The 27,623-nt window shown below is 40.1% G+C and overlaps 1 protein-coding gene across 1 annotated transcript in view; it reads left to right on the forward strand.

Annotated features, from left to right (window-relative positions):
* The window catches only part of LAPTM4B (lysosomal protein transmembrane 4 beta), a 61,609-nt gene extending 41,974 nt beyond the window's left edge, over positions 1-19,635 (forward strand). The window contains exon 7 of the mRNA XM_031591042.2: positions 17,646-19,635. Coding sequence (XP_031446902.2) covers positions 17,646-17,720 — 75 coding nt within the window. The 3' untranslated portion in view covers positions 17,721-19,635. The remainder of the gene's footprint in view (positions 1-17,645) is intronic.
* Positions 19,636-27,623: the final 7,988 nt, after the last annotated feature.

Here is a 27,623-nt window from a genome sequence, read left to right on the forward strand (position 1 = left end):
TGTGAAATATGGATGTAGTTATAGAAACTGTGATTTAGGATACTGCACTTGGCATAGCACCATCACAGAGTGTCTAAAAAGCAACACAAGTTCAGTGATCCATCTCTCAGTACATCATTATTTTGTATAGCAAGGAAACAGAATGAAACTGAGCAACATGAAAAAAGTTAATAAATGAATTTTAACCACAAAGGACAGCAGGTGTCAGTTCACTTTGTAGCAATTCAGTGCTCATGGATTATGCACAGCACTACTGCTAAGCAATGTCTTGCTGATTATAGAAGGCACTGAAGGAAAGGGGCAAGAAGGAAGGAGTCCCCAGAAAGAGCCAGTTGTGTTTGCAGTGATCTCTATGGAGCTACCACATGGTTCCACCCAAGCCACACAAGGAGGGCACTATGCCACATCAGACCCTGGGTGAATCCACTGGTTTATGTAATTAGTTTACATAATTTGTATAACAGAATCATAGCAGCATGAGCTTGGTTCCTTGGATTACCTAGGTAGAATTTCAGGATTGTCTTCCTCAGGTTTTCTGGAAGCGTGTGTGGTCTCCACACACTGAGACATTAGGTCGACTGCTATTAGAATGAGTGATTTCCTGTGCAGCCACGAAGGCTAGGAAACTACAGCTGCTTGCACATGAAAGCAGTAGCTCTTGCGTTTGTCTCCAGTATCTGGAGCTTTAAGAAAAGCATAAGAAATGTTACAAGCTATTATCAGAGCTGGCAACTAGGACATTTAGGTATAAAAATATGGGTTTATTGAAAACTAAGAAATATTACAACGTTCTTTAGGGGAATCTACTTTGAGTAAAACCAGGAGTTTTATGTGAAATGATTTTGATAGCTCCTTTGTTCAGCTTGTGGGTAGCTGTAACTCGTCTTCAAACATTGCTGACTACACAAGCCACAGAGCTGGCAGACTCACTGGTGGCAAAATGCCAGCTGAGCTATCTAAAATACTCAACTTTCCAATGCTTTTTAAAACCTGTGTTAAAAGCATATATTACACTGCTGCCTTTGCAAAGCAGAAGACTTTGGTTTTCAGAGATATGTGGTTACTAAACTTCTCTTAGTACTTCTGTAGTTACCCTGTAATTATGCATATAACTACCAAAGGGATCTGAGCTGCCTCCTCATCTTTTAATTCCTCGTGTTTCTGTGAGGAAAAACAGTCCTTATATATACTTTTATACAGATGGCATATTCTTGCACTGAGATTTTAATTTAACTTTGCTTATCTTGATCTTACAAGCCAGCTCTAGCAGATTTAGGTTTTGGGAAAGGCTGCACACCCTTGGCTAGTGCTGTGACCATTGGACTCTTCTTCCTTCCTCAATATCTACGTTTTATTCATGTGACTGTGATCAGAATCTTTTGCTTTCAGCTATGATGTATTTTGTTCATTCTTTGTAAATAAGCTCAATGCAATGACTTTAGATCAGGTCCTGAGGAAAGTACTGGTTGGGATTTCTCAGCTAACCGTCACTTTCACCACAAAATGCTACTTCAGGAGTACAGAAGAGCTAAAAAGCTGTGCTGCTGGGGAAGAGTTTCAAAGGGGTGAGAGGACAGAGAGTCACTACTCGCCTGGGTTTTGGGATGGCAGCAAGACTCAGTCAAACCCATGCCTGACTGCTTCTCTCTAGTTCCTTCACGTCAAAGTTTCACGGTATCTTTCCACATTATGAACATCCTTCCCTGACAAACTGCCAGTGCAGTGCTCTCAGGGACGTGATAGAAGAGGTGATGAGCTCCTGAGCAGCCTTTCTTACTTCTGCTTATTGCTAAACTTCAGCAGAGAATAAGAGAGTTTGTAGGGCTAAATCCTCACCACTCTCCATTTTGAATGAGAAAATTCAAGAAGGTTATGCTCTTCCTCTATCCCCCAGGTGGTGGGCTAGAAAATATTTTTTTTCCTGTGCACAGAGTGAAAGAGGTGAGCAAAAATCCCTTTACACATAATTTTTAAAAGTGACCTCAAAACAGCTGGAAAAAAAGAAATATCACAATGAAGTGTGGAAGAATGGGGCTTAGAAAATTGAGTGCTGAGGACTTTGGAGATTTTAGGAATCTTGAAGAAACACCAAGAAATTTAGAAGTGTTCTGATAGGTCACTCTTGTCTGTTGAATTGTATAACATTCCTTCCACACTGAAGTGCATTCATGTATAAAACAATACGTTTTCATTCTCTTTGATGCTGGGAGAATTCTTTTGGCACGGCCCCTCACCCCAACATGCCCTTAAATTATAAACTACAAGTTTCTTAGAAAATGTGGGTCCATCTTGCCCTCTGCTTCAAAATAAATCTATAATTTTTGGAATCAAACCTGCCATCTGAATTCCAACAGAGCTGTAGATTTTATCTGTTTTATCTATAGGGCATACTGTATTTAGGGATAGTTTTTTGGGTTTTTTTGTTTATATATGTGTATACTTATCATCTGCATTAGCTGAAACAGTATCAGTCTGTACAAACAGCAGTGAAAATCTGAGCTTAAATATGGGATTGGACTTAATATTCTGTTGTTTCCCTCCCTTCTTTTTATGGTTTAATTCTCGTGTAACTTAAAACGTGAGAACAAGTTAAGTGTAGACTGTTTTTAGGGGGAAATTCCCAGCACAGAAATTTTCAGTTAGTTTTCCCTGATCTTAATAATAATGCTGGTAGATGTGAACTGTGACTAACCCAGTAGCTGCAGTTATTGGCCAGATAATCTGATTTTTGTCACACAGTGTAAGTGGTTTAAGCCACACTTTTTGCAAGCCTGCCATCTGGAACAAAGGCATGTCCTCTCCTCTCCACTGCTGGTTGTAACGGGATGTTCCTGTTAACTCCATTAGGTGAGATATCCTTTTCCTGTGGCTCTTCATTTAAGTTTGACACCACAGGAATGTATCCAGCTTGGCTCCATGCCAGCCAGTTTGGGGACCAGCAGGTGCTGGACTGGGGACCCCAGCTGATTGGAAGATATCATGTTATGCGCCGGGGGTAATAGTGGCAGGTCCAGCTGTAGAAATAATGGAGATCCAGTTCTGTAACTTAGTCAAAACAGCATCAGTGTTTCTCAGGAACATGTAATCATCTCCCTCCTCTAAGCTTTATTCCAATGTTGCAAGAGATTTTGGCATTGCAGTAAGGTGGCTCCCACACAATGAACCACAGTAACCTGTGGATAATTTTTCTCCTTTCTCAGTCTGGGATTGCTTTTCCTGCCAACTGCTTTGAGCACACCACGGGTGAAGATTCGTTTTCTGCACTAATTTAAACTGTGACAGCAGTGCCATGGAAATGATGGTCCAGTTTGGAGATATTGCCAATTTATGAGTGCAGAAGATTACACGAAGTTATTTGTTCTCTGTAGCATGAATAGCTTCTTTGTGCTCTTGAGCAGTCAGGGGATTTCATTTTGTTTGTTTTTAACACTCACTGTAGCTAATCAGTGGAAGTTTCATCTCCAGTCGTACTGCTAGTGAGCTGTAAAGCTGTAAATCTCTCTCCTCAAACTGGGATTTAGTTACTTACATACTTTACCAAATCACTCCAATGAATTCTATCTGACACACATTTATCTGCAATGGTTAATTTGCATTTTTTTTAGCACAGACATATTTGTTCTGTTGACACGACATCAACCAAGTAGTTTGTAAATAATCTGCCAACACTCCTTTGTGTTTGTTCTCCCTTTCCCAAAGCAATGGGAGACCTATTTCAGCAGTGTAGTTAGGTCTTTCATTTCTACTAAGTGATTCCTCTGAGCAGGAGGTTGGAAGAGCCAGTCTTCATGTTATTGTGTAATTCTGCATGTGTGGAAGGTGATTAGTTTACGTACAGAAGGAGATAAGGATCCTTAGACTCACGCCAATTAAACAGTCAGAATTGTGAGATGAAGCCCAGAAACAGACATACCATGTGCAAAAAATTTTGTTTCTGAGAGTATCTTTGGGACTCCTGATTTCCAAATCCTGAGCCAGTTTCAAGAAGGTACTCACCTGAGTGGAAGACATCTTTGAGAAAACTGCTTCTTTAAAGGGTTGTGGTTTTTTGTTTTTTTGTTTTTTTTCCATAATGCATTATAAAAAACCCAGAAACGTGGCAGCTCTCACCAGGTAGTTTGTCTTGTGCAGTGGTCTGTATACGCAACATTATGGCTAGGCCACTAAGTCAGAGGCAGCTTTTTCCACTGATTAGCAACCACAAGCATACTTGAAAGTGAGCACACACCACAAATGAATGCTGAATGCATGACTCAACCTCTGAGCCCTTCTCAGAGCCTCAGCTGAGTGCAGGCAGAGGAGTTTGCATCTTCCTTGATGGAAGCTGTCTGATAAAACCTGCAAGAGGAAAGCAGGTAAAGAGGGAGGCGGAGAAGAAGCAGCAGGGGCAAGAAGAAGGAAATAAAAAGGATGCAAGCAGATCTGCCCAGCAGTTGAAGTAAAATGGGTGATTAATTAATGGCTACATGTAATAGTCTGTGTTAGAGACCTAAAAGTGTTTTCAAAGGCTGGATCTGTTCTGCAGAATTGGTCTTAAAACTTCAAATTGTACATTCCCACAGCAATGTCTTTAATCAGAGAATCTTCAGAGGGCTCACGTTCCATGTGGATGCCTGCACTCACATCTCTCTAATATATGTGAGCACTTCTGCTTCTTCTGTTTGATTCTCAACTGCAGAAAAGTATGAACAGCCTGTTTCTTCCCACAAACAGCTACTCGGCTGCTCCAGCATTTCACTTTCCACCTGCAGTGAAGTCTTATCCCTTGTGAGTCGTCCTTGAGTCTTAATGAAGAGATTGTGTTGCTTCTTCCTTCTTCCTTTTTTTTTCCAACATTTTCACCTACCTATTATCTATACTCAGCTCTGTCTTCTAATATTTCCTTGTTTAAGTAAGGATATTTTCTTAAAATCCAGCATTCTCTGCTGAATTGCTTCATGCTGCCTGTTTGCTCTGTTGCTTAGTGCTGTTTGCCAATTGAACTTCTTGTTATAGGTCTCACCTATTACCAGGTACCTGCTGTCAAAAGCCAGCTGTGCTGCTTGGAAATGGCTGTTGATGGTGTCAGTATTGGGCAAATGACCTCCTGAGATTAAAAATAAGGCTTCCAAAACATTTTCATTTCTCTTTACAATCACTAAATTTACATTTACTTGCAAGTAAAAGTACAAGATCAAAAACTGTGTTTATCTATTTTCCTCAATATAATCTTATTTCAGCCAGAATATATCCAGTGATATTTGCAGCTCAAATACTGGAATTACTCTAATGCATTAAAAAAAAAAAAAAAAGACAACAGTAAGAGGTTTGCATTAGAAAGAGAGAAATCTGTTTTCATTGTTCATAATTAAAGAAAAAAAAAAAACACAAAGAGGAGATGTGTAATTTAGTTCTTCCAATTTTTTTTGAATTCACTAATTCAGAGTGTTGCAATGCAGGAAAAAAAAAAAAAAAGAGTGTTTATAAATTGACAGTGTTTCTTTACAGGCCATTTTTCTAGCAGGCTTGATTCAGTGCCATAGGACAGCAGCCTTTCTGTAGGCTTCAGAAAATGAGTCCAAGTCTTCGGTATAATTCTGAGGATATGTATCAGTGTGGCAAAAAAAAAATGATGACAGCTTATATCCTTATTGCCAAGGATAAATTGGTTTTTCAGGTCAAGCTCAAGCCTGTGTAGTTACACAGTGTAACGAAGCATGGAGGAAGCCTGAATACACCCGAGCAAAATTGTTCAAACCAGGAAGAGTAGTGGGGCCATTGGGTTGGCCATAGAAGCCCTGCCCTTCTGTGAGGCTGCCTTCAGCTCGAAAGCGAGCTCACCCTGCTAGCTTTGAATCACATCACCTTGCTCAGAGCTAGCTGGGCCATTGCCAAGTGGAGGAGCAGCTCCCCACAAGACCCACTTATTCTAGCCCTGGGCTCCTGTGCTCCAATGCCAGAAGCAATGCAGAGGCAGAAATAACATCAGCTGTAAGTTGGGTAGGAGGGAGATGTTGTCGCTGGTGGTTCAGTAGGTGGCATTGTTCTCCTAGAGATTGCACTGAAACAAAGCTTAGCTAGGCTACTGGGGAGGCTGTGCAGCTGCCATTGTTCTGCTGAGGGTGTGACAGTTATCTAGAAGACTGACTTCCTGCAGTGAGCAGCTTCTGGTGAATTCTGAACCGTTTGTCCAGTCTGTATTCATTTTCCATAAAGGCGAGAGTTTCCAGTAGAGCAGCTGCTTTCTTCCCAAGCCTCCCTCAAGACTCTTTATAGACATCAGGCTTCCTTCCTCCACTGCAGTCTGTCCTGGCCTGCACAGTGCTCACAGTCTCAGTCTTCTGTCTTACGAGCAGTGACGAAAGTGAGATCTGATTTAAATGAATGCTGTAGCAAACCTTCCTTAACTCCAGAATGGCTGAACTGTCAGTCGTGTGCCAGATTTAAAAAAAAAAAATTAAAAATTCATGAGAGCTTCTGTTTGACAGGTGCTTTACAAATGTGATTTATGAACATTAAGAGATTTCTACATAAATGTAAGACTTTTCTCTCAAGCTGCCATTTCATTACCTTTCTTGACATTGCTGCTTTGTAGTCTTAATGCAGTGTTACAGTAATTTTGTTATAAACAAGGATTTTCCTTCTGTTTTCACATTGTGAAATGCCTAAGCACATTGTGCAAGACAAATTCTATTTTATATTAGTGACACAAAAAGAATGTGCTTGTATAAAAATAGTAATTAATGAGAAATATTTATGGAAGACAGAACTGGACATCTCAAAGTCCCATATCTTACTGCTCCTAAATTTATAATGAGATTTCAAAATCTGCCTCCAAATTTTAAATTGGCCTATCTCTGCTGTGGTGTGCAAAGTTGAGTGTCTACATCCCTAGACAGAGAGAGCAAAACAGTCCATCTGATATGATATAAACATAAGATGGAAGTCTTTCCAGCAGTATCTAGAATCCTTCTATGATTCTATCTGTAGTGCAGGCACATCTGATAACAACACTCCTGGGAGATGACCATTGCTATTAAACAATTTGGCTGCTCCTTGGGAGCTATCTATAGGTTAACTTCATCTTGTAAACTCTTGAGTGGGAGCAAATGTAATTATAAGGGGCGACAAGGTTGGAGGTGGATGTTAGTAATAAAAATGTCAATTGAAAGATTAGTGTGCTCTCACAGTGTGTGCACCCAGGACAGCACATCAACCATTTGTTACACTGAGCCATAATGTACTTCTCCAAGTCATCAGTACTGGTGACATGCAATCCCTGAGGAATCACATGCTCATCCACTAAATGTGTTTTGAAAGCATGAATGATGAGCTCTGTCCACACGAGATCATGATGCACAACAGGAGATGCAGCAGCAGAGGGCTGGCCAAGATGCAGAAAGGTTTTGTGGCCTGAGGTGCACTATCGCTCCATGCTTTGAACAGAGAGGATAATTACATCATTATTCTGGATGACTTTTATGAGGTTGTGCATGATGAAAAAATAGACAATAGCTTCCTCAATCCAATTTTCTTCCCATGCAAGAGCAATCACAATCTGTTTCTAAATATTGCTGTGCCCTAGTAAGACATACATTTATACATCTATCTGCAGAGATTAAACTGTTTTGTTTCATTATAGAAATGCATAAGCTCATGTAAAGTTTCTTAAATAGTGTCTGGAGAGCTGGTGGCTTAAATAATAATAAATTATAAATAAACGAGCAGTTTTGTGAAAACCCTAACTCTATACAGATGATTTTGCAGCACTGAGGCCTACTTTTTCACTCATTCAGTTATAAGTTGTCTCCAAGCTAGTCTGCTTCCAGTTATTCCATCTGCAATCATTCTAGTGTGGTTTCCAATGGAAATGCATGCATATAAACATGACAATATTTCCTGTCCATGTTGAGAGGAAGGTTTCCTGGGATTTGACAGATTCATGAATGTTTTGACAGAATCATGAAATGCTTAAATCAATAGTAATTAACTAGAATGTTTTGGGCAAACTTTTCAAGCAAGCACATCTGTGAATACAGCGAAGTAAAACATTTCTCATTTGATATTAAATGCTATCTGGCACTGATATGAAACTCTGGCTCTGTATCCAGAGGTTGTTTATCTGAAGACAGAGGAAGGAAAAATAGGCAGATGGGAAGATTTTTGTAAACATCACTCTCTACCCTCCTGAGAAGAGGTTCCTTTGGTTGCACTCATGTGACCAAAGAGGTTCCTTTGATTGCACTCATGTGACCAGAGCAACCAAATCAGATGCAGATATTTATTATTTATTATTTATTAAGCAGCAAAGAAAAAGAATTGCTTCCGTGGTGTAATTGATGTCAATTTTAAGAGCAGAAGTCATGTAGGGGAAAAAGCCTGGCAGTCTCCTGAGTGTGAAGGAAGCACTGTTCAGATTGAGGCCAGCTACCTCTCCAGCACCTTTCCTGCTTCTCTAATGTGCCTGGCCTTGGAAATCTGCTTTAACCTGGACTCAAAACTGCCAAATAAGTTACTAAGTATTACAGAATTAAGTGAAGCTTGCTCTGCAGAGGAGTGAGGATCCTCAGTTAGAAGAAGTACAGAACAAGAAAAGAATGTGACAGAGGTCTTTAAAATCACAAGTTGCAAAAAAGGTAAACAAGGATAAATGTCTCTCTGCCTTAGCAAAAGAAATAGGGGAAATTCAATAAAATATCAAGTCACAGATTAGCAAGCCAAAGAAGGTATTTTTTTATGTAATGCCAGATTATAGAACCTCAGGATGGCTGATGCTGGCAGAGCCCTCTGGGCCATCTGGCCTGTCCCTGCTGTGACAGCAGGGACACCCAGAGCAGGGGACCCAGGCCCATGGCCAAGCAGCTTCTGAAGGTTTCCAGTGAAGAGACCCCACAGCCTCTGGGCAACTTGTGCAAGTGCTCCGGCACTGCACTGCCTGATGCTCAGAGGGAGCCCCTGTGCTCCAGTTTGTGCCCATTGTTTCTGGTCCTGGCACTGGGCACTACTGAAAGGAGCATGGCTCCATTCTCTTGGCACCCTTCCTTCAGATATAGACACTGATGAGATTCCCCCCTGAACCTCCTTTTCTCCAGACTGAGCAGTGCCAGCTCTCTCAATGCTCCATGCTCTGCAGCATTTTGGTGGACCTGCGCTGGACATTTTCCAGAATGTCCAACTCACTCTGGATGGGCCCAGAACTGGACAAAGCACTCCAGGTGTGGTCTCCATCAGTACTGAGTAGATAGGATCACCTCTTTTGACCTGCTGGCAAAACTTTTCCTAATGCAGCCCAGAATACCATTGGCCTTCTTAGTGGCAAGGGCACATTGCTGGCTCATGTTCAACTTGGTGTCCACCAGGACCACCAGGCTCTTTTCTGCAGAGCTGCTCCCAGCTGAGAGTCTCCTGCTTGTGTTGGTGCCTGGGGACTGTTCATCCTCAGCTTCCGGGCTTTGTGCTGTTTGTAAACTGCTTGCTTACTTCCCCACAGATGAAAGTTGTGTAGGCTGCAGTTAATGGCTTCTCACGGCACCACAGCTGTGGAAAGAAATCCCTCTCCTCTTGGATGGGTGAATCACAGGAAAGCAAAGAAGACAACATGAAATTAGAAAATATGATTGGACAATATTCTGTGGTCTGAAAACTTCTTCAGACCACAGAATACCTGTACATTTATCAACCTGTACTTTTACATTCTTAGACTGGTACAGATAGGTAGTTGATCTCATGATGGGATCACTGAGATGAAATGAACCCAGAGTGGAGGATAAGTGCAATTGGACTTGTGCTGCTTGAAGCTTCAGATCACAATGTTGTCCCTGAATCCAATGCATCAGCCCTGTGTTACATTGAGGAGAAGCTTCATCCTGAATTCAGAAAGGAAAGGGCTAAAAGGCCAGCCTCAGCCAAGAAGACATGCAGTAATGCTTTATGTCAGTCTGCAGCCTGTGCCAGCTCTCCTCCCATCACTGTGCTGGGACTGTATGTTGGACAGAGGTTCCTGGATGAGGAAATTCCTGTGGTTCAGCACTTTCACCCAACGGCACATCATGATTCTTGCTCTGGCTCTGCCATACTCTGTCTGGCTACCACTATTCACTTTGTGGTTACTCTCTCTTTCTAATTAAACAGGAAGGAAAGCCTGTACCTACTGATACTTTTTACATCAGCTGCTTGAGACAAAATGGTTCTTTTGCTCTCTCTCCTTCCTGGATATCACAGATTCATAGAACCACAGAATGGTTTGGGTTGGAAGGGACCTTTAAGATCATCTAGTTCCAACCCCACTGCAATAGGCAAGGACACCTTCCTCTAGACCCATCCAGTCTGGCCTTGAGTACTTCCAGGGAGGGGGCATCCACAACCTCACTGGACAACCTGTTCCAGTGTCTCACTGCCCTCTCAGTAAAGACTTTCTTTTTATTATAATGATGTCTGCCTGGGCCTCTCGTAGAGATTCCTGATAATGGCCTGGGTGTCTGGGAAGCAGAAGTAACTGCTGCAGGAGGATGAGATGTACTGCAGTGTACTGTAGCTGTGATGAGGCATTGGGGGTAAACATTTCCAGGTACAGGTCAAATTCTCTGCAAATATATACTTAGTTTGTAAGTATATCCACAGTTTGGTCCCTGTCTCATACAGCCATGTACAAGTTTCAGCCAAGAGGGTTTTAAATTGACTTAGTGGTCCTGATGAATGAAAAGCTGGACATGAGACAGCAGTGTGCTCTTGCAGCCCAGAAGGCCAACAGTATCCTGGACTGCATCAAAAGAGGGGACAGCAGGGAGAGAGAGTGGATAGTCCTCTCTGCACTGCCCTCATGAGGCCCCATCTGTGTCCAGGCCTGGAGCCCCCAGTAAAGGAAGGATGCGGAGCTGATGAAAAAGGTCCAGAGGAGTGCCATGAAGATTATCAGAGGATTCTATTATGAAGAAAGGTTGAGGGAGTTGGGTTTGTTTAGCTTCAAGAAGAGAAGGCTCCAGTGAGATCTCGTTGCAATCTTCCAATACTAAAAAGGAGCTTACAAGCAGAAGGGGGACCAACTTTTCACAGCTAGATAGCAACAGGACAAGGAGGAATGGATTTAAACTAAAACAAGGAAGATTTAGTTTAGTTGTCAAGAAGAAATTTTTTATTTGGAGGGTGGTGACACACTGGCACCCAGGTTGCTCAGAGAGTTGTGGGTGCCCATCCTTGGAGGCATTTAAGACCAGGCTGGGTGGGGCTCTTGGCAGGCTGGTCTGGTGGGTGGCAGCCCTGCCCATGGCAGGGGTTGGAACTAGATGATGATCTTTAACATCCCCTCCAATCCGTTCCCCAGTGATTCAATGAAATCTGTCTTTCAAGATGTTTCAAATAATGTTCCTGCTTTACAAATGGGAAATCTTTCTATGAGAAAATCAAATTATTTGTTAAAACTCAAAAGGTCAGAGACAGGATCAGGACTGGATTGCTATAGCAATGACTTTAATTCTACTACAATTGTGCATTGGTCATATGTCCCTGTTTATGAATTGTGTATTGTAGTGTGAAGTCCTTTAGCGTGAAGGACTGGAGCTTTTAATGAATAACTCGTAGGTATTGTTTGCTGTCAGCCCCTGAAATGTATTCACATTACTGCATGGGCTCTTTAGAAGTAAATCTGGAAGCTGCAGTGCCATGGAAGTGCTCCTCTTGTGTCAGAGAACTGGAAGATAATCAATTGTTTATGACCTAGAGTCCAAGCACGTATTCCTTCCAGATTTATGAAGGAGTGATACTCTGCATTTTGCAGAGCAGTTGTTGAAGTGCAGAGGGCAGGTCCCAGGACACAGCGCTCATTTTGATACCTAGGGATGGGTCTTGTTCATGCCACAGGAAGAATTCTCAAACAGTGGGCAGCAGCTGGCTCCATTTCATTTCATATATTAAAAATCAGAATTTAAATTATTCTACAGTAAATTTGTATTTGTTACAATTTTTTAATCTATCCTGATTGATGTATAGAATATTGTTTTCCAAATGTATTCTATGTTTTACATAATAATCCTGGGTTTACAGACAGTAGATTGAAGGGCTTATGTGTCTGGCAGTGAAAGTCTGAGAAAACATCTTGAATGCTGACTACCATCATCAGCATTCAGAGTAAAAATTTTTAATCTGTAGCTTTTTTTAACATTTTCAAGCACATATGTATCTATTCTAGAAAGTGTCTGAAAAAAGTATTGTAGAGCTGTCTCTAATAGTGTTTGTTTCTAACAAGAGACACCAACAAGATATTTTGCTGTGGGAACTCACAAAGGTTTCACATTGTTGCCAGCAGTTCAAACCAGAAGCTGTTTGTGATAATTGTACACTTCCACTCAGAGAAGAATACACATTGCATTACACAGGAAAATGTGATCCAAAGATTTCTATTGAGTTCAATGAGTTGTGGGTCAGGCTCTCAAGAATGCAGAAATAATTGATTACTCAAATATTTAAGTTTACTCACACAGGACTAAGCACATTTTGTCCTCTACAAATGTACTAGACACCAAACAGATCCAAGATCTTGAGTTAAAACTGGAGTACATGTAGCAATATGAGAGAATTTGCACAAATACTGAAGAAAAAAAAAACTTTCTAGTGAAGGTTCGGGTTAGTGGGGAAACATTTGCAAAAAAAGATGGAGGGATTATTGAAATTATGCAATTCCTCCTTACCTCCCAGAAGACCTTGGGGTAAGATTAATTCCAAACCATTTGAATCTACAAATATTTGCCTGTGTTTCTTTTTAGACATGTTTCTAAGTAATGACTTTACAAACTTATTCTCCCAAAACAGATTAACTAGGATGTAAAAAATAAGAAATGACATATGATTGCGTTAACTGAATGTGTTATAGCTATTGGGAAACTCATATGGTAATTATTTCTCTCAGTGAAGGTCATGTTCTTTATAATAGAGAGATGCTTATGTAATACAATTATCCAAATAAGTGGGATGACACCAGCTAACTAAGAACCAGGATTTCTTATGGGTTACTTCTGGATTACTCTCGCATACTATAAAACAAGACTGCTTATTGCCAAACGCTTAAATGGCACTGGGAGCAAAGCTCAGCACTCAGGACTCTCTCCATCTCACCTAAGTACTAACTATGGAGTTACAGAGTCACACTTTGTCTTATTTCCTTTCTTTCCCATAGTTTCTTTCATACTTGGCTTTGCCAAGTGACAACAGAAGGGTGGGAAATAGCCATTCCAGACTAACTGATAACCCTGTGTCTGAGAAATTCATCTGAGAACTGGGAGATGTGGGTTTGAATCCTGTTGGTTTGGGAGCCCTAGAGCTCTGATCTCACAGTCTCTGGGCAATGTTTTTGTCACATTATACAAACAGTGAGTAATGTCACCTCCTTTTCTGTCTGCATATTAAAGGATGATATTACAACACTATGTGATTCTTAAATGCAGTTATAGGGGTTGTGAAAGGAGTTAGGAACTTTTTTCCTTTGGGTTTTAGGCACTCAGTGGAGCTGAACCCTAACCTTACAAATGTGCTAGTTGGTCGAGCCATAAAAATACAGGATTTTGCTTCACAGGAATCAGTGAGTTCCATAAAATGGGGGCCCTCTGTATTTACTCACTGTAGTAATTTTCAAGTGACAGTCTCAAAAACTCTGTAAACATTAGTACCAGAGCAATGACCAAGCAGTGAAATGCTCAAATATTCATTAATTATTTTAGGCTGTACCTATTCTAATTAGGTTCTCAGATAAGACTGAATAGAGTGTTTCTGTATACTTCTCCAGCTTCTGAATTTATTCTTTCACTAAGTTACTGGCTTCTATATTAGGTCTTTGGAGAGCATGTTTTGCTGCAATAACCAGGCAGTTTATGACCAAGGCACTTATCTGCTTCCATTAGATCACATTATATCGCATTATATGAGATTTAAAATTAAGATAAGACATGAGAGAAATGTCATGATTTTCATTTCATCTAGTTTGGTATAAATTAATCCATTAAAATTCAAATGGCATTCTTTCTTCCCTGAGATTTTTGTAACCATCTCAAGTGTAAGTAGTTAAAAGATAACTCAGCTTTTATATTTCTCCATTTGGCCAAAATTAACTTAATTGTGAAAAGGCAGAGAAAATACTAGGGGAAAGTAATGACTTGAAGCTGTTCCTGTCAAAAACAGAACTGCAAGATTTATAATTATCATATCATAAAATCATATCATAGAATCATATCATAGAATCATATCATAGAATGGCTTGGGTTGGAAGGAGAGTGCCTGAAGAGCTTTTCAAATCATCATGGAATGTGAATGATTACTAGACTTAGAGCTGCCAAATGATTAAGTAACAGCAATAAAAACATATTGACTAAAAGTAAAAAGTTAAATTAGATTAAAAGACTTTCACTATACTAACAATGTAATATACTTGGAGTCCCACATGGTGCTGTGTATTCCATAAACTCTGTCTGCTCTCCTTCAAGTTTTGTCCATCATGTTCATTCCTATTAATCTTTATTAAGCATCCCATACATTTTTTTTTAATAACTCAAACACTGCTATGCAAATCCAAAGGAAGTAATTTTGAATTCTGCCTATTATACACTTTTCCTTTTTTTACCTCACGATTCTGTTCATGTCAAAGAAATGCAAGATTGGGGTATTTAAACATGAAAATCTCTGGAGAGTAAGCTTATAAAATTCATCTGCAAACAGTGTAGCCTTACACCGTACAGACATCTGCAAACACTGTAGCTTTACACCGTAGATAATTTAACACAAAACTTTTGGACTTCTTTAATAGCCTCCCCAGTTAATAACCTATATGCCCTGAATATTCCAGTGAAAGTTCAGTTGCCTTAGGAATGGCCAATGGATTCTCCAGAGTGACTCCTATAGGTGCTCCTATCTCCTCTCACTTCTTACAAAACTGTTGAGAAAGTATCCGATGAGGCTCCTTGGCATTAGTGATGTATGAGTTTTGGGTCCATAGAACTAAACAGGACATTCATCTCTTCAGAGCATGGTAAAAAGTCTTGCTAAGAAGCTCTTCTCCTACTTGGGGGATTTCATTTTGTACAAGAGTGAAGGGAGTGAAAAAGCAAATTCTGCAGGAGACCTAGTGCAATGACAATAACCACAATGCTAGAGCAGTGATTTTGATGTAACAACAGTTGTTTTAGCTTTTATCAAAGTCCCTGGTCCTGCACTTTGGCCACAACCCCATGCATTGCTAGAAGCCTGGAGCAGAGTGGCTGGAAAGCTGTGTGGAGGAAAGGGACCTGGGCATGTTAGTTGACACTAGCTGAACATGAGCCAGCGGTGTGCCCAGGTGGCCAAGAAGGCCAACAGCATCCTGGCTTGTATCAGAAATGGTGCAGCCAATAGGAGCAGGGAAGTGACCATCTTTCTGTACTGGGCACTTGTGGGGCTCTGCTGCGTTGTTTGAGCCCCTGGCTACAAGAAAGACATTGAGGCCCTGCAGCATGTCAAGAAAAGGGCAACAAAGTTAATGAGGTGTCTGGAGCACAAGACTTACAGACAAGGAGCAGCTGAGGGAACTAAGATCATTCCATCTGGAGAAGAGGCTTTTCACAGGGGACTTTATCACTCTCTACAGTTGCCTGAAAGGAGATGGTGGTGCGGTGGGGGTTAGCCTCCTCTCCCTAACAAGGTAACAAGACATAATGTGTTAAGATGCTCCAGGGGAGGTTCAGGTTGGATATTAGCTCAGTAAGTGTAGTGAGGTGTTGGAACAGCCTGTCCAGGGAGGTGTTCAAGAAGGTCAATGTTGCACTGAGTGGCATGGTCTAGAGCGCTCGCAGGCATGGGTTGATGATTTGACTGGATGATCTTAGTGGTCTTTCCAACCTTAATAGTTCTATGATTCCATAACTGAACTAAAAGAGAATTGGAGCACAGGGAGAGGTGTTGTTCTTTATTAATTAACTAGTAGATTTGGAAAATTGACAGCTTTTTGAAATGAATCTGCTGTAATTTCTTATGATGTCTAGTGAAGTGGATGCTGAACTTAAAAGAAATAGACAACAGTTTGGGACAGAGCATTACAGAAATACAAAAAGAAAGGTAACATCTCAAAGTGAACTTGATTCATTTTTAGAATAATCTGTGGATTAAATTGAATTACAACTTACATTGTTTCATAATGCTAATGAATATGTTTCAGTACATTTTAGAAATAGTGCCTTTTTTTTAGAAACAAAAGGCTTTTACCAGAGACTTGTAAGAGTATTAAATTAATGGTAAGCACCAGGGAGATCTCAGTTTTAGTGTTTTTCACAGTTTACATGTTCTAACATGTCGGGTGATTTACTGAGGTTACATTGTAATATATACTTACCATTTTTATCACAATATTTTATAAAGTTCTATATGTTGTTATAATTTGGATAACCGGTCTGCCATAAATTGTTCACATCCTTTCAACCTGACATAATTAAATTCATTTTAATACAGAGCTTTTTAGATGTTGTAGTTGCTGTATGTATCATATATTGCATTTAGAAACTTAAACATATGGTATTAATAAAGAGCAATGACTGATAATTTCCTTTTCTAAATAGTGAAACTTTTTGAATAAGAGCAGCAGATGCCAAGGTATCTGTTTTGTAATCCAGTGAACATGTGCACTGATGTACTTGAACACAGCCATCAGTGCACGTTTGTAAACTCGCATAAGTATTATATGAATCATGCTTGGAACCGTCCTACAAATAACAGATCCAAAGTCTACTTAAATCTATAGAAAGATTCCCACTGATTTTAATATGCTGTGGATGAGGTCCAAGCTAAGTGACTATGAATGTTTCTTTGAAGAAAGCAGATTATCAATTTATTTAAAAAAACTGGAGAAATCCTCTCATGGCAAAATTTCCATTGACTTCAGCGGAGTCAGGATTTTCCCTGTGCATGTTTAGACATTCAGCTTCATGTGCCCTTTAATGACCAAGAAGGGATGTTTATAAATTTGGAATTCCGTCACAAATAATTGATCTTCATCTGTGTAAAGTATCTCTGCCAATGTACCACAACTGTTATTTTTATACACTATTGATATATTTTAGGGAATGCAAACTACATCTTTGTTTAGACATCTATTTTACCCTCAGTTCCTGCTAGGATTCACAGACCAAGTGCTCTGTCACTTTTTTACATGCAAACTACTTACTGTCATTGCAGATGTCATTAAAAGCTGCACGACAGCTAGCATGCTGGCTTAAAGAAGCAAAAACCTTGGTGGCTTAAACTTGCATCTCCCACATTGCAGGGAGCTGCTTGGCCTCCTGCAAATGGGCTGATATTTGATTAAAGCTGCTTTAATTTCTATCAGATGTTATTTACTGGAGGGGCTTCTGGGAACATTATCTTCCTCTCACAGCTGAGAGACCCTGAAGCACAAAAGTGGAGATTTATTGAGACATTGGGTAACTTGTTTTCAATTTTCTTTCCTTCTCCCCACCCCAAAGTAATTCTTAGCTATTCCAGTGAGTTTTTGGAGAGGCTTGGGAGACTTTATTCACTCTGGCTTAGGAGCCTATGCGCTCTTCCAAGAGATGTGGTTCAAGCTCTCCAGAGGGCAGCTGCAGAATAGGCAGCTACCGTCACTGACACACTGAAGAAAATCCTTTTTGACAATATAACCTTTTTCTGCTTTCCTGCAGGTGCTGTTGCCACCGTATGATGATCCTGCAAACGGAGCTTCTAAGGATCCACCACCACCTTATGTGTCAGCATAAGTAAGAGGGAGCTCTACACGTAGGGAGGATAGCTTTACTTTTCAGATATCGGAGCAATAGTTTGATAATTTCACTTCCATGTTTCAACATCTATGGGTTATACACCGCTGTTCTGCTGACATATTGGAACCTAAATTTTATGATTAAAATTCTGTAGATAGTTTTAATAATTTGCTGCAACTACAATTGTGTGCTGAACTAGTTTCAGAGCAATTCTGGGTAGAGATAAGGTTACAGTAGACACTGAATAGCTTTGGCCACTTGCAGTCATAGAGAGTGTAGGACTTTGCATTATCCAACAGGTCAAACAGGTTCAGAGTAATTTCCTTTTTTTTCCCCCATAATTTATAAATATTCCAAAGCATTACACCTTTTTTCTCAGATGCCCAACTTGACCTTCAGAATATGGATCGAGTCTAAAGAGTGACAGCTTCATTCCTGTTCTGCAAAAAATTGTTATGCTACAAAAGATGATAATTGCAAGGAGTTTTACATTATTCTCACCTAGCTAGCAAAAAGCAAATCTAGTTGGGAAAAATAAGAATAGGAAGTCAAAGTACACATAGTACTCTGTGATGTCTAACAAGTCAGAACCAGAACAAGTGGTCCAGCAGGACTTACTTTGTCTCAGCCTGCAACTATTCTAACATTCAGAACAAAACTTCTTAGCAATTGGTGATTTTCTCTTCCTGCCTATGCTCCTTTTCCTCTCTAGAAACTTCTCAGATAGTACTTCGATGTCACAAGATCCCTGTTTTTAAAGCCCCATGGTTAGGTGACAAAGCTGCATCTTTCACATGCAATATACAAACGTTTTCCCATTGGAATGTGCCTGTAAATATCACAGTGTTCTGTTGAGCGTGAAGTAAATTATACAGATTCTAAGATATATGCTCCCAACCGATGGGAAACTTATGCATGTAACTTCCTTGAGCATTAGCAGATATTTTTAACGTATTTCTCATGTACACCAATGTGGGGATTTTAGATTCTTTTTATAACTGAACTGGTAATGCTGAGAATCCTTCTCACGGGACTCATCCATCCATGAATGTTTGTGTGAGGTATTTTTTTGTTCCCCAGAGAAGTGCCTCCTGCACATATAACCTTTTTTGTTATTGATGAAGGTTCTACTTTTAATTGAAAAGCATCAGGGCAAGGAAATAGAATGTGTGTCTCTACCTCTCACCACTCCTCCCTGTGGTGCCTCCTCTCCTAAGCTGATAGAACAGGCTGATGCCACTGTGGACAGGGAAAGGGCACAAAGAGGTGGACCACAGTTTGGAGGGGCACCAGAAGGACCCAAGGTGCCATCTCCCTGCGACTGGGCTGGCATGGGAGCCCATGCCCTTTCCAAGGAGGACACCCATTCTCACCCTCAGTGCATTGACTCCATTCTGCAGCCCAAAGGAGAGTGAAGCTTTTCCTGCCTTTTTCTGGAAAAGAGCTTTCCAGGGGAACACAGGACCAACAGTTTCTTTTCACAGAGGTTCTCACTGTGACCTGTCCTTGCATAGGTCATGGAAGGAAGAATCAGACTCTTCTAGCAGACCTCTGGGAAATGCAGGTTCCAATCTGCCTTTTGGCATTTTACATTGTGGTTCATTCACTCTGGGATCAAAATAAACAATGATTTCGACCAAACACATCCTGAAGTCCATCCATCGATCTCTATCACAGCCCTATTGCTTCCATCAGAATAACTCCATTTACAATTATCTCACTGCAGTTATCTTTGGGAATTTATCTGAATTTGAGGGTTGGGCTGGCTGGTTGGGCTTCTGAGCTTCATTTTCTTTCATTCTTGACAGATTTGTGAAGGATTTTAAATAGCCATCTGTTTGAGAAAAGCTGGTTGTAAATACATCACATCTGTGTATACAAACTTCTCTACAATAAAGGGGCATTTCCTCAAGAGTGTGGAAATCATTTTTGCTAAACTTCCAAGAACAAACCTACACAAATTCCTCTCCAATCAATCTGACATGGTAGGATTTGCTCTGTAAATGAACTGAACAACCACCTTTCCCTCTGTACTATATAAGCAGAGAAAATAATAGGAAGTTTATCAGGTAACTTACTGTACAATAAAAACAAGTGATAATTGAAGCTTTTGGTTTGTTGTCCAGAAGTGCAGGCAATTTCCCAAGTCTGATGAAGTGCGTGATACAGAACAGGGCTATACTGAGCTATACTAAAAGCTGTGGCTTCTTTTTCTGCACATCGTTACGGGGATAATGTTGTGCTAATTTATATGAAATTTCCGTAGATGCTAGATTGCTGGAGAGAAAAAACAAGACCTCTTTATTCTCACCATACATGCATAAGTGTGACTGAATTTGTGCTCCTGTCAGTTCTCCTTATATAGTTCAGATATCGGCCAATTTGAGCTAAAGGGATCACAGGTTACGGTGTCAAAACCATGACATTTCAGCACATCATGTTGACAGATAGGTAGGAAGGAGCAGATAATGCAGCATAAGTTCAGCTCTGCTGATGTATCAGGGGATATGCATGGAAGATGAGGAGTTCCCCCACTCCCAAGGAAAAGCTGGATTCTCAGGGTCATAGGAAAAGATGTGAACCCCAGCTGATGTTTTTTTATCCTCAGCTGTTGAAATCATTCTCCATTTCTGTATCTAAGCCTGGGGAATTCACATCACAGCTTTTCTATAGCATTCATTTTTAATAGTCAGTCATCTGTGACACACAAAACCATTAAAAACCTGGCTTGTTGGGTTGCTGGGAGCTTTGGGAACTGCTTGTTTCTAACAGTGCTTTTCTCACTATTCCTTGCACTTTCCCTCATCTCCTCGATATTAGGAGCACACACTTACTCACACTGTCTCCTATTTTCTTATCTTAAACTCTAAGGCTTCATGAAGTTGACACATGGTAAAACATAAATTCCATTTCCCTCATCTGTGCCTGACACTCTTATTCCTAATGAAACAGAATAGCTTCCCTTTCTCAAACACACATCTGTGCATCATCCTGGGGATAGTAAAGAGGAATTCATTCATATGGTGACCTGAAACATAACACTTGTAAATACATGATATTTTCTAAGAATTAACAACCATTGTTTTAGATGTTAACCTGTCCTTTGGGAAAACCTTTGGTCTCTGAAAACAGTCCTGAATTGATATCTTACCAGAGGCCGTATCAGTCTCATTTACAGCCAGAGAAAAGCTTGGCAAGGAAGCTGAGGGAAAAAAAATGCATGCCCTTTAAACAGCCCAGAGGGAAAATGTTGTTGCACTGAGAGATTCACTGCTACAAACCTGGTTGGTTTATGTGCCTTCTCCTATGCTGTTGTCAGGGGGAAATATAATTGCTCCTGTATCCTTCTATGTAGGCTGTTAAGCCAGCTCTGTTGCAAATTTTCATCACTGGAATGAATAATATCTTGGTCTTACTTGTAATTTGAAGCCATCTATGGATGTCTTGTTCTAAATCTAAGGAAGCAATGATTAAATTCCTACCAAACTGTCCAGTTTGACAGAGGACTCCAAACATTTTTTTACTGGCTGCTTCTCTGGAGCTAAGTTATATCCTCCCCATTTATGTGTCTATAGTAGGTGCAGAATTTGCGGTCAGGTACCATGAAAAAATGTTTCTTGCAAGATGTTGGTTCCTGTGGCTAGGGAAATGTTCCTGCACTCTCAGTTCACAGCTCAGAGAAATCCAAACAGCAGCCACAGCTATCTAAAGGGAGGTTGGGCTCTGATAAACCAGGATTAGAATCCTTTCAGGGAAGGACTCTGGTATTTGTAAATGATGGCTCCACACCCATGGATTTGACCCAAAATGGTTCTGCGACGTGGCCAGTTTTTCAGCAGAATAGTTCAACAGGGTGTGGAAAGCAGATCTGTGACCTTCTGCCTGCAGCCTGCTTACCTCCATTAGAACGGGATACCGGAGCAACAGGAGTGCAGTCCCATGGCCTCCCAGCCAGCACATACTAAGTCATTTCAAAGCAAAAAGACTGTTCTACAAAAAAAAAAAAAAAATCCTGGACAATGAGCCACAGCAGTAGTTTAAGTGAAGAAATAACATGATGTGCAATGTGTATCCTATGTCGTTTTCTTTCAGTTTACTCAAACCTTTCAATCAGGACTGTTCTGAAAAAGTCACAAGATGTCTCTGTCCTTAGTAGCCAAAACTGGACTTAAGTAATTGGCCGGAGATGAGAAAAGAGGGTTGCTTGGAAGGCTGACTGAGGAGTGAGGTGATGAGTCAGGGATATGGCAGGGCTAGCCAGCAGAGGAGATGCAGGGCTACCCTAAGACAAGGAGCTGCAGCTGTTCCAGAGGGCTCCGCTTGCTCTTTCAGGTCAGTGTGACCAGGAGTAGCAGGGATGAGCCACAGTTTTTTAGCCCAGAATCTGGGCATCATTCCAGTACCTAAATGCATCCTGCTTATAGCTCTGTCTATTTTCATGTAGACCATGTCTGGGTATACAAAACAATCTGTTTGTTTATTTGTTTTTTTTTTTTGTTTTGTTTTGGTGGCTTGGAAGATTTTTTGAGTCTTCTTTTGCTTCATCAGTAGGAACTCTGCAGAGATCGTCCCCCTCCAAAGTGCTCCATTTCAGATTCATTCATGACAGTGGAGGCAAGGATGCAACTGGAGACAGAGGTGCAGCACTGGCAGACCTAGCACCAAGTCCCCTGAGCACATTCTCTATCAGGGTGGGCTAGGTGCTCTCAAATACAAGTGTCATCCCAATAAGACAGGCGCATTCTGCCTTATGGATGGCAGATCTTTTGGGCTGCACAAACAGATGTCCTGTGTCTTATGGCTTTTCAGTTATATTTTGTAACTTTTACAGCAATATTTTGCATATCACCCATACACCAGACTAAGACTGCTAGTTAAAACACCAAATTGGTGGAGCATTCTGAGGTTGGTCCGATTTATATTGATGAGGTCATTCTTGGCAGCTTCAGATGCACTCACCTGAGGACAGCAAGGGCAATAAAAGTTCAGGAACAAAGGCGAGATCTGGACCTTAGTTGTAAATATTAATCTTTTGTGAGTTCATGAATTTTTCTCCTCATCAAATTGTTACAAAATTGGAATTGGTTTCATTTCCTTTACTGTATTAGAGCCAAGGATGAAATTAAGTTTATCAGTTACACAGACCAGCCTAAGTTTCCTGCTATTGTGTGATCCTGCTTCTTTGCTTTTCATTAAAAAAAAAAAAAAAAAAGTAAGAAAAAATTCAAAATGCTTTTAATGAAGAAAACCATTAGGTACAGCAATTTTTTGTTGTTGTGGAGGAAGTACAGCTTCACAGGTGAAATCACAAGCTGGGAAAATTTTGTGATACAACGTGTTTGTGATTACTACATACATTCAACACACAATGTCTTTTGTGGACATTTTTTAGTTTAGTTTTTACTGCAACGAATGCAAAGTCTTGATGTTGATTCTACTTTACTTTTGAAGCAAAGAAGAGTTTATCCATTTTATTGTGAGTCTGTAACTTTTCCTTTGGGTTGGAATGATTTTGGGTTGAACTCAGTTTACTACCCAAACAGGTTTACCACATCTACAAGCTATACTGAAGATGTTACTACAGATCTTTGCCATGGCATAGTTTTTCTTTTACTGCGATTTAGCTTTTTCTGTGAAATCTAATCTTGCATTTGGATGAATTTTCCAGATATTTGGGGGCAGGGAAGTTGAGGAATTTTTTTTACATCACTAGGAAGACATGACATTATTTAAGATATAATATAGCTTCAACCAGACAATAGTACTATCAAGAAATCTTTAATTCTATGCTTTCACCACAACAAAGTTATCTTTCTCTTCAGACTTTAAAAGCACAGTGGCCTGGTACAAAGCCAAAATATTGGCAAATGCCACTGTCAGTAGTGGTATTCAAAAAGCACATTTTGGAGAGTTTCTGAATGTTTAGAATACACATATAATAGAATATCCATCGTACAAAGTTGTAACCAATAGAGGTTGGGCATTTTTTAGGTCACCTCCTCTCTAAATTTTTCTATAATTGTGTGATTTGGTGCATTACTCAGAAAACTGATAATGGAACACAGGACTGCTTGGGAAAGCAGATCTTGTCAGACTTTCTTTCTTAATCGGGCTGTGGAATGGATCAGTATGGATTTGAGTGGAAGCATTATACACTTGGACATTAGGCACAACTTAGGTACAGTATAATATTTTGACTAGAGAACTAGAATAACATAGGGACAGCATTTCACACATGAAATAGATTGCAAAAGAGCTGATAAATCTCAGCTGCATGTAAGCAAAGAACTCTCAACAAGTGTTTCAAGAGAAATTCTGCAGGAATCAGTTTTTGACTACATGGTGCTTAAAATTCTTAATCCATTACCTTAAAGAGCATAAATCATCAATAAAAAGATTTTAAAAGGTCAAGTTATGTCTTGCCTATGACTTAGGGCTGTAAGTAATTCATGCAGAGTGTTTTGAAAAGATTGAAGTGGATTAGTGAAGACCTGAAAGAGTCACTAGAGAGTTGGAAAATATGCCATCAAGCGAAAAATTCAGAAAATGCAATGCCTGTAATAACTCAGATTTAAGAGGTGACTTAAGGACACTGTATAAGTATGTAGGGAACAAAACTTTAATAACAGGTGTCTTCAGTGTAGCCAACAAAAGTTAACAGAGCCCAGTGGCAGAAACCTGAAGTTAGAGAAATCAGACTAGGAACAAGTTCCTGCTATCCTACATCCCTCTCCTTCACATTTGATAGTTTTTTAAGGGCTTTTTTTCTTGTTCACCAATTTTTTGAATTATAACTAAATGCTCTTGAAAAGCAATTAATAAATGTATTCAGGAGTGAACAAGTGTAGGAAATTTCTGCCTCTTTTGATATGTAGAAGCTTTAAAGAAGAATCTGGATATTTTATTTCAAAACTGATATCTAGACACGTTCAGTCGCTGCCTACCCTTATGGATGCTTGAAAAGCACTTGGGGTCTCTGCATAGCCTGGCAAGGAACAGCCTGGGCAGGAAGGACCAGCCTTATTCTCTTCTCTTACCTTGAAACAGGTCTGGCAACCATGGAACTAACACCTGCATTTCTTCATGCTCTCAATAAGGCACCAAGTCCTCCTGGAACTGTCATCACAAATCCAGGTATTGCAGGACCAGTCTTTCAGGAGTCAAATCCTTAAGGGGATGACATTTTTAAGAAAGCACCAAAACTTCTGAACACATATTTAACTCAATTTTCCTTTCCATCGATGCTCAGTGTAGGCTTTGGTGCCTTCTGAACATACCCCTTTATCTTCTCAAGGTGGGTGACAAGCCAGACTTATCTGGGAACCAGCATGGGAGCAGTGCTACAGCTGGAAGAAAAGATGCTTTCAGGCTTAAATTACCTAGGGAAACATTGCAATTGTAATTGTATTGTACACATGTTGAAAGTTACAAGAAAAAGTAAACTGTATGAATATAGTCAGCAGAGTGGCAATCCCAGTATGATGTTTCAGCTACTTAAAGTGGGTGAGTGGGTTCTGCAGATAAATTCAGTACACTTTTGAGCTATTGCAGTCATTTGAAAATCTATATGCAACTAGAAGGAATTCATGTTGCATCTTTTTAAATTACCTGCAGATCTAGCACTTCAAGAATCAGTGAAGATTCCTTAATTTCATTGATAACTGAACCCAAGAAAGAGCATCTCATCTAATTAAGGCTGGTGCTCCCAATGATGGCCTTCAATCTGTGTACACATTGTAAGCTGTGCTTGAATAAAGGCAGTGCAATCTGGCTTATAAACTGAATTACCAGTACACATACATTTTCATATTTCCAATCATAGGGCTGTCAGATACAAACTTTCAGTGACTTAAAAATACAGACCATTTCCCTAGAGATTGATAAGGACACTTAATAGTACAGCAGCTTTATTATTTTACTTATGAGCATTTCAGACCTTTGAAAAAAAAATGGAGTTACTCCGCTGGCAAAAGCTGTAGACTTTATAGCACTGACAACCATTTTAATATACTAATTTTAACCTTTTGAGTTTTTTTTTACTACAGTCTAATATTTTCTTCTTTGTGATAGAATCTAACAAAACACTGATATAGGCCTTTCAGAAATGTGACTTGCTGAAAACTTTGCTGTCTGCAAATACTTTATTATAATCAACACAAAGGCAATAGAATAAGTAAGAATGACAGCAAGTGCAAGTAAGGGAGACATGAACTTTAAAACATATTCACATCATAGGGAGCTGACAATTTCCATACAAAAGACAGCACAGGTATAATGCCAAATTTTCTTAAGAGTTCTACTGAATCAGAATCATGCCCAGTGAATAGCAAACAGTAGCTAGGAGGCACTTAATTTGTATAAAGGAGGCACTTAACTTGTACAAATGCATTCTTGGTTTCAGGAAAAAAAAATAGAAAAAGCAAACAATAATTAAAGATGCTGCAGAACATGGACAAGTGATAAAGGCAGGACTGGTTTCTCATCATTAGGCTGTCCTCATCTAACCTGCTCATTTTAGGCAAAGGAAATGCATTAGATCTAATCTACCTGAACTTCAGCGTAGCATTCCCACAGGAGAAATTATTAGTTTAAATAGGAACTAGGAGAAAGACTCTAAGTGTGGACTTAGCTAATAATAGGAAAATGGGATGAGAGAGTGTTCAAAGTGAAAAGGTATTAGTGATTTCTGAAAGATCAGTTTGAGAATCTTATTAACATTTAATTTTTTCAGTCATTAAATTAGCAATCAAAAGTGAAAGTTTTCTGGCAAAACACAAAAGTCAATTGGTATTGTAAGTGGAAAGGAAAAAGAGGATCTCATTTGTAAAGGACTGAGTTATCTGAAGAAAGAAAGAATTGAAAGGGGGATTACATGTAATACTATTAAAAAAAGATCATGTGTTAGCTAGATTCATCCATTAGAAAACAGGTGCAGCTGCATATATCAAGGATACAAGGAAAGCAGTGGATGTTATGTACCTTGACTTCAGCAAAACTTTAGACACTGTCTTCCATAACATCCTCATAAGGAAGCTTAGGAAGTGTGGGATAGATGAGTGGACAGTGAGGTGCATTGAGAACTGGCTGACTGGCAGAGCTCAGATGGTTGTGATAAGAGGTACGGAGTCTAGCAGGAGGCCTTAATTATTGTTCCCCAGGGGTCAGTACTCAGGCTGGTTTTGTTGAACATCTTCATAAATGATCTGGGTGAAGGGATAGAGTGCTCTCTCAGCAAGTTTGTTGATACAAAGCTGGGAGGAATGGCTGACAGACAAAAAGGCTGTGCTGCCATTCAGCAAGACCTGGACATTCTGGAGACTTGGGTTGAGAGGAACCTAATGAGGTTCAACAAGGACAAATGTAGAGTTTTGCACCTGGGGAGGAATAAGCATACGCTTATTCTCCCCGATTCCATGCTTAAGTACAGCTTACGGGCTGAACTACTGGAAAAGGAGCTCTGCAGAGAAGGACCTGGGTGTCTCATCATGTATGCCATGATGCCTAATGTTTGCCATGAATCAGCAGTAGTATCCTGGGGTGCATTAGAGTGTGGCCAGCACATTGAGGGAGATGATCCTTCTACTCTCCTGTGCCTTGGTGAGGCCACATTTGGAGTTGTGTGTCCACTTCTGGGCTCCTCAGTTCAAGAAAGACGGAACCAGCTCTGCCTTGGCTGGCACTCCACGCAGCATAGTTCTTGGATTTGCAGGGCTTAGTGATTTTAGGGCTGAAAGCGATGACGAAACCAGTTCATCTTTGCTGTTTGCATTCGTTTTCACTGTTTTTTGTTTGTTTTCAACCTGCGAACAAAAATCACAATGCTGTGGAACAAAGCAGACTTTTTTGCTTCTTCATAGGCAACAGAACTGTAAAACTACTGATAGAAACGCCACACTCTGC

This window comes from Phasianus colchicus, chromosome 3 (genome assembly GCF_987193195.1).
Source record: "Phasianus colchicus chromosome 3, bPhaCol1.hap1.1, whole genome shotgun sequence".
NCBI classification, from domain to species: domain Eukaryota; kingdom Metazoa; phylum Chordata; class Aves; order Galliformes; family Phasianidae; genus Phasianus; species Phasianus colchicus.